At 36.9% G+C, this 7,486-nt stretch overlaps 1 protein-coding gene across 2 annotated transcripts in view; it reads right to left on the bottom strand.

Annotated features, from left to right (window-relative positions):
• Window positions 1-3,425: 3,425 nt before the first annotated feature.
• The window catches only part of ACVR2A (activin A receptor type 2A), a 49,095-nt gene continuing 45,034 nt past the window's right edge, over window positions 3,426-7,486 (bottom strand). For both annotated transcript variants that reach the window (XM_081873197.1, XM_081873196.1), the window contains 2 exons: window positions 6,951-7,081; window positions 3,426-5,891 (listed from right to left, as the gene is read on the bottom strand). In XM_081873197.1, the coding sequence (XP_081729323.1) occupies window positions 5,697-5,891; window positions 6,951-7,081 (326 nt within the window). In that variant the 3' untranslated portion in view covers window positions 3,426-5,696. The remainder of the gene's footprint in view (window positions 5,892-6,950; window positions 7,082-7,486) is intronic.

Raw genomic sequence — 7,486 nt, 5'->3', positions numbered from 1 at the left:
TGGTTCCTTATCAAAAATCCCTTTAATTCCTAGAAGTTTCAAGAGCAGCAGATAACTCATGATTCTCTGGAACTAGTTTTTAGTGTTGGATCTATATTATCAAAGCAGCTACTGGGCATTGGTATGTTTGTGCAAATTTAACTTGGTTGTCTTGTTAGTACTTATTTCTAAACTACCTCATGTGTCTTTGCCATATATGCATGCTCTATTTTCTTCTGTTGCTTCTTTTAAAATTCTGAAATAGCTACACACCTGTATAGTAATCTTAGACTTGAATGGAGAGTAAATAATGGGGGGGGGGGGAGGAGAGAAAAAACTGGATTTGTATTTTCAACTGTTTGACTGGATACAATACGTTATCAGCACACCTTTTGGCACACTGTCATGGTAAACTATAAACTGCTGTTAAATAATGTATGGCATTTATTTTCTTTAGGAGATAGGGCCAGAACACGCACACAATAGACTTCAGAAATGAGGAAATGTCATTCTCAGTTGACTGTATTTTATCAGGCTATTGTAAAACTGTATGTGGATATTTGGCTTATTCGGCAGTACAAAACCACTTGATGAAAACCACTTGTATAAGTAGATTTAAAATTGTGGCCCATTATGCACCAGAAAGAACTGTTTTGTGTCAGTAATATTTATGGCTATTTATGACCAGTAGAAGGAACCTCCGTGTGTGTGTGTGCGCGCACACACACACACACACACCTGCAAGTGCTCCAAATGACTGTATGTAAGAAACTCCCCATGCTAGGATAACAATGACAGCAGCAGCAGCAGATACAATTTAAGATCGCAGGTCTGTGTGATGCACTTTCCTGCAGTCCATCACCAAATTCCTCCTCCTTCCCAGTTGTAATCTGGTAGAAGTAGTAAGCCTGGGTGAAGGGAAAGCATCATGGAGAGAGCTTCACCTTTGGGAAGAAACATGTATGAATATCTGCTGCCACTTTAATTTGCAGTCCCAGTTGTTGTGTTAGATGTGATAGTGTCTTACACACACTTGGAAGACAGGGTTACCACCATAGTTCACAGTGCAGAATCAGACGATATAAGTGGGGGTGTTTTTTTTGGGGGGGTGTGGTATTTTCAATCAAGGCCTGCATGCCTGCCATGCAAACAGTCAGGTATTCATTCACACAAGAGCAATTGATGAGAGTACTGAGCAGCCTTTACTATCCCTTTACATTGGTATTGCTTTGGTAGTTAAGTATCCGACTTTCTCTTCTTCCCTCAGCCCACTTTAGCTGCAACAAAAGAGCAGACAAGATCTCTTTATTGGTTATTTGTTTACTAGTATCAGGCAAATGTAACAGCTTATAGAGGAGAGAGTTCAGTAGCTCTTGGTCCATATGTTGTCTCCAGACAATCTGTAATCACAGGAGTGATTCCATCAACAGCCAAAATTCATTACATATTGGTAGACAAATTTTGAATGAGCCTTCAGTTTTTCTCACTTGGTAAAAAGTAGGGTTTATGTAAATACACTGTCCTTCAAATTTAGGAGCCCTGTTTGTACAAACACAAGGTTCCAAAAGCCATTGTACAGCCGTTTTGTTTGTTCAGGCCCTCTCTCCAATATATGGAAAGTGGCAGGGGATGAGAACTGAGTGCAGTTGTGCTCTTCCCCTCTCATACCCTTGCAATTGTATGAGGGTGAATACCAAAATAGTGCCATGACAACATCTAGAAAGGCTTCACACACTAATTTAAAACATGTACAGAAAGACAGTGTCTTTTTATTCTAATCTTAAACATGGCTGTTTACACTGGTGGTGGTGGGAGAAATCCAGTCGCAGTTGTCAGCTTAGCAAGGGCCTGTTTAAGAATGTATAGAGTAGTTCGGATCATCCCTTTTTTCAACCACTTCTGAATGAAAGAGCAAGGGAGTATAAACATACTGGGCAATATGTTCCTACTTGCACAACAGGACTCCCCCTCCCATCGGTTCCAGAAAGTTGGGGACCCTCTGGAATAAATATTGCAGAGAAAGCAGAAGTCTTGGGAATGTGTAAAATGTTGAATGCCATCCAGCATACATAAATTCACAGAATTAAAATGGGGCGGGGGAGAAAGACTATGCCAATCTTAGTAGTCACTTAAATTTTTATTCATCTTTGTGGGAATAAGGAAAGAGCGCATACATTTTATTTATACAATATTTCACAATCACTTATCCAGAATGGGGGTTATTTTCTTTTTAAATACTTGCCAAAAAATCGCAAGAGCAATTTGACAGTAGTACAACCACCTGTGCCAAGAACACTGACAAGTACAGAGTAAAGCTAAAATAATTGTTTACCAATATCTTGAGAGGTAACATCTTATATGGACTGAGTGTGCATTTAAAAAAAACCAAAACGTACTGCTGGTTGAGTATCTTGAGGTAAATGGTGTTCCAACAAGGATACTATCATTGTTTGCTCATAATCCTGTACATAGCTTTCTGCATCTTATACCAAATATTCCTAATAAAAATGCATTAAAAAGGTTAAAAAGAGAAAACTGGAAAAAGGTCAACCAATCAAGTCACCTCACTTTGTTAAACTACAATCAGCAATTTATTCTGTAGAACTGTAGTATGAACAATATTTATTACTACTACATCTGATTACACCTTAGTTATGCAAGAGCTACTCCACATGGATTTCGCTATCAAAGAAGGTATAATGTTGTGTATTTTAATCCAGACTCATTTTCAGAATACCACCATGAATGAACGCTAGGTCAAAGAACTCCAACAATTACGAGGCACAATCTGTTCCGAAATGCTAAGTTATATTTAGTAGGAACTGTACAAAGAGTAGTCATGCATCATGTGATATAAGTTCTTAGCATCTAACACAAACTGAAAAGGTATTGCAGGGTTTAGACTTCTGAGTTGATCACAAAACTGGCTAATCAGTTAAATTCTGTGGCAATTATATGGCAGCCAACTAAGTAGATACAGGCAAACCAAAGACAACTGAAAGCTTGAGCCATAGCCCTAGCTTTCCTTCACAAGTCAAAAATACAAGGTAAACCACCCGAGCTGGCCAGATCCACACACGCTGTATGGTTCAAATACAAAAAGCAACAATGGTCACAATATCTGCCAGAAACCAGAGCATCCTAGCTCAGCCTTTTTCTCTCTTAATATGTGGCTTTATTTGTGGGTCTTGGCTTAAGCATTTTAAAACTTGCCCACCTCTACATTTTCCGCCTAAGTTGGAAACAAAGATGTTGAGGTTCTCTGCAATATCTTAAATATGGATCTACAGTTTGGTGAATTTTAGCAATTTCACAGATTCTACCAAAATAGCTTTTAAAAAGTAAGATATTTTTCCTGAACAATTAATTCATGATAATTCTTTAAAAATCTGAATAAAGGTACTGTACTTATTGGGGGATTTCAAAAGTCATTTAAAAAAAAAAAAAAAAAAAGGATGGAGACATTACCCCATTTGATTGTCAAGTTCTGATGATTTTCCCTATATGACCTGCAAACGGAAATGCATTAGCAAAAAATACACAAGAGAAAAGTTGCCACCTGGCTCAAGGATCATATTGGTGGAAATTAGTGTTTGATGGAAAGCTGCTCTATTAAAAATTGGAGTAGATTCTCCAAAACAAACATGGCAACTGTGTTTTAAAATTGTTATTGTATTTACATGTTTCTGGATAATCACCAATACACAGTTCCTACATTGTCCTAATATCTGTCCATTTGGATATTTTCAGGCAAGACTTCTTAAGTTGTTATATCAAGCCCTAAAATCAGAAGCAAGCACATAATTTACCTTAGTCCAAATAATAATAATAATTCAAAGTCCCTCTCTGTCAACAAAGAAAAATAGCAATTGTGCCCAACAGTATTTTTAACCCAATCAGACCATGGGGTTCTTACGGCTACAGAAAAAAAAGATAAATTAAAAAAACCTCTGGGTGGTATGCCAGTTACACACAAAACAACTCTGCTATTACTGCTCTTCCTAGTAAGTTTGGTGATCAAAATTTTGTTAATAAATAATTCTTATTTGTTCCCAGAGATTTGGTACATAAGAAAACACTGGCTTAAATAAATAACTGTTACAAGAACATTCACAGTGAACTTCTGATTGTGACATTAAAAAACACTATTTAAAAGTCTAATGCACCTGACCAGAATCTCGTAACACTGGCTACTGTTGGTTCTGTACTTTAGTTTTAGACAGTTAACTTACTTTGGCCTGTGTACATGTAGCTGATCAAATAACTCTAGTGTATTATTACTTTTGAGAAGTACTTTGGCACCTGTCTACCTGCTGCCCAGTTACTAGAGTTTTCTTTTTTTATTGTAAGGCTTAACTTCTTAAATGCCTATAACTCTTGAATACAGTAGTTTAAATTTAAAGTTGTAGGGTTGTTTTTTCTAGACTGTGCTACATTGTAATCTCTACAGAAATAATTGCATTTGATGGCAAGCATATTTTGAGAGCGAATGTGTAACTTACTTTTAATTTAGTGACCACAGGGCAAACCTATGCATCACAGAAAAATACTACTCTGACAAGTCGGCACCAAAAATCAAGTGTTGTGAAGCTGCAAAAGGCAACACATGAAGAGTGAGGAGTTCTGGGTAATGAAGCTTCCTGAGGTGATCCTGAAACAGTGATACAGAAGGTGCTGTATCCTGTTTAGTGAAACAGAAAATACACTAGGCAGAACATTAACATACATAGATTGGGGAAAAAATCTTCCTTAAAAAGAATTAAAATTAAGAGCTTTCCAGTGCCATAGCTCACATAAAAATTTAATTTTTAAGTCATGCTTAAATCTTTAAAATATTTTCACACAGCAAACCTAAATAATATTTAGTAAAATAAATGTATGCAATATTTTGGGAAGTGGAGGTAAAATAAAGCTTTAAACTAAAAACCGGGCAATTTGCCATTTCAAACAATACTTTTTTATACACAAGCTAGAACACAGAAAGGCTAATACCACTGTTTTAGGAATGGCCATTGTCTGTTGGCATGAAGCACAGCTTACCATCTTTTTATTTAAAAAAACACTGTGAATCTGTAATACATATTTTACAAAATTCAGATCAATCAATTATTTCAGTTTTGTTAGTGTTGTCAATTTAGCATAGGTGGAACTGAGGTATACCTTGTTGAGGGAGGTTAAGTAATGCTTGGAAGCCTTTTTGCTAGATCCCACGTTGATTACATAGAACAGCAGCACACTAAACATTCACAAGCTGTGTCATATTGGCATTACAATAGTCATTTATATAAACACAACAGCAAATGCAATAAAAACAAGTTACCCTTTTTTCTTAAATCTGAAATGAAATGTTTGATTTAAAAAAAATAGCAGTAGTTCATTTTAAGGAATTAGTGTCTCTGACATATTAAGAAATACAATGTCAGCTTTTAAAATCTTTCACCAGCCAGGATAGGTCCATGTTCTTCAAATAAGTTCCTGAAACATCACCTTGCCATATTCTCAGGCCCATGTCCTTCTGGCATATGCAAGGAATGCAGTAAGTCTCCTGGATTCATGTCTGGAGTAGGGCAAGGAGGCGTCTTCCTACTCACACTCCAAAGACAAACTTACCATTCCATAATTTCACACAGAGAAAACTGTTGAGCAGAAACAGGCCCATTAGCTTAGCAGCTCCAGTTCAGAGTCTGATGGGTAAAGATGTGTGACCATTGTAGCTATCATAGACTGGATTCTTTGGGAGGAAAGTCTACATTTGTCACCATGGTGACCACAGTCACAATGTCCTCTGTTGTTATAATGTTTGTTAGTCTTTGCATCTGAATAATCCTTTCCTCTACACAGCCTGCTGATAATCGAGCTTCTGCGTCATGATCCCAACACTCTTCTATTGTTTCACAGAGCATTGCCATTCCCTAAAAAGGAAGGTGTATAAATTACATTAAATACAAAGTAATCATCATCAACAACGTAATTAGAATGGAAACATTCAATTTTTGACGTAAGCTGTCAAGCATGTGATAATCTTAGAAGAAACTTGAATCCCTCTTATAGTAACACACACTTGTTTAAAAACAAAGTTAATAACCTCCCATTCGGAGAACTCTTAAACATTCTGTGCATGAGGCTGCTCTTGAAGATGGCTTGGAAACTGCCTAATTCTGCAGCCAGCATTTGGATTGGGGCTGCAGAAAGTGTATTACACACCTGTTCTCCTTTATGTGCATGCACTTGCTACCAATTAACCAGGTGTCTAAGTCAAGATCATGGTTATCAACTTTTTACATTCTAAAGGAGAAAAATCCTGTGAAACCATTATACATAAACATTACTACTAGTATTAATAGCAACTTGCAATGAAGTAACACTGCAAGCCAATTTTCATTCAATAAACTTTCTTGCAAACTGGCTGAGCCACGAGTTTTTGCGCTCTGAGACGAGACAATTTTTTACAATTTTAAACATCTGAAGTATACAGTACTACAAAATGTTTCACATTTTTTAAATGATCATTCTTACAGGCTCTTTTATAAATCTGTGATTTCTATTACACAGAGAGAGCAAGACCAACAGTTGTGGTTTACCTTTGCATCACACCAATTTGAAACACCATTAGGATCTGGCAGAAGACAGTCACAATGTAATCCCATAGAGATCAACTGGATCTACGTTAATTGTCACAAAGCCCCATTCATTACTTTTAAAATGCTCAATTTATGCTCAATTGTGCCCATGATTTCCCCCCTGAACTTCAAGAAACAGCTGAATATGTTACTGCCTCCAAATAAACACCTGAAAGATAGTAAAACTTTTTAAACATCCCTTGGTCTAAACTTCTCCAAAAATATAGTCCGGTACCCTGAATCTTAGTTTCACTATAGATTTTTTTAAAACAACAATTCTGCAGGTGAAATTTCATTTAATTACAAATGGAAGCTTCAATATTACCCTGCAAGTTTGAGCATATTACTTACAGCATGCTTCTGCCAACACTCTCGCAAGACAGGCCTCTTCTTTTTATGTACTACAACCTCTTGCATATCTTCAAGGGAGGGATGCTGGCCCACCTCTTCCTCAAAAGGCAACATGTACTCATCCACAGGTCCTGTATTTTAAAAAAGATAAACTGTTAGGTAAATCACATTTAAACATCTTTCTTCCATGCTGCTTAGGGTAGAACACTAGACTAAAAGTTGGCAACATGCCCATGGCTGTTCATTGAGCATAATGAATCTCCCATGGTTCATGCACCTGTCTTCTACAGAATGTGGGGTTCAATTCACAATTTCAGTTAAGCTTCTATTATCAGTAAAATATAGACAAGTCAAGATGTTCCATCCAAATTCTTGCATGTGGAAACTTAAAAATTATGGTATGGGGGAATCCCCATATTCTAGAAGCACATCTTGTGCGGCAACTTGAGGTCAGTGGTTCTTTAAGTTTGTCCTTTTAGGGCATAGTCATTGCACTTCAGTACACAATGTCCCCAAAGAACAGTCAGTTTGCTCTC

Source organism: Podarcis erhardii (genome assembly GCF_964252035.2).
Source record: "Podarcis erhardii genome assembly, chromosome: 1".
In the NCBI taxonomy this organism is placed as follows: Eukaryota; Metazoa; Chordata; class Lepidosauria; order Squamata; family Lacertidae; genus Podarcis; species Podarcis erhardii.
Note: the sequence above shows the minus strand (reverse complement) of the source record. Positions and strands in the feature narration are given on the sequence as shown.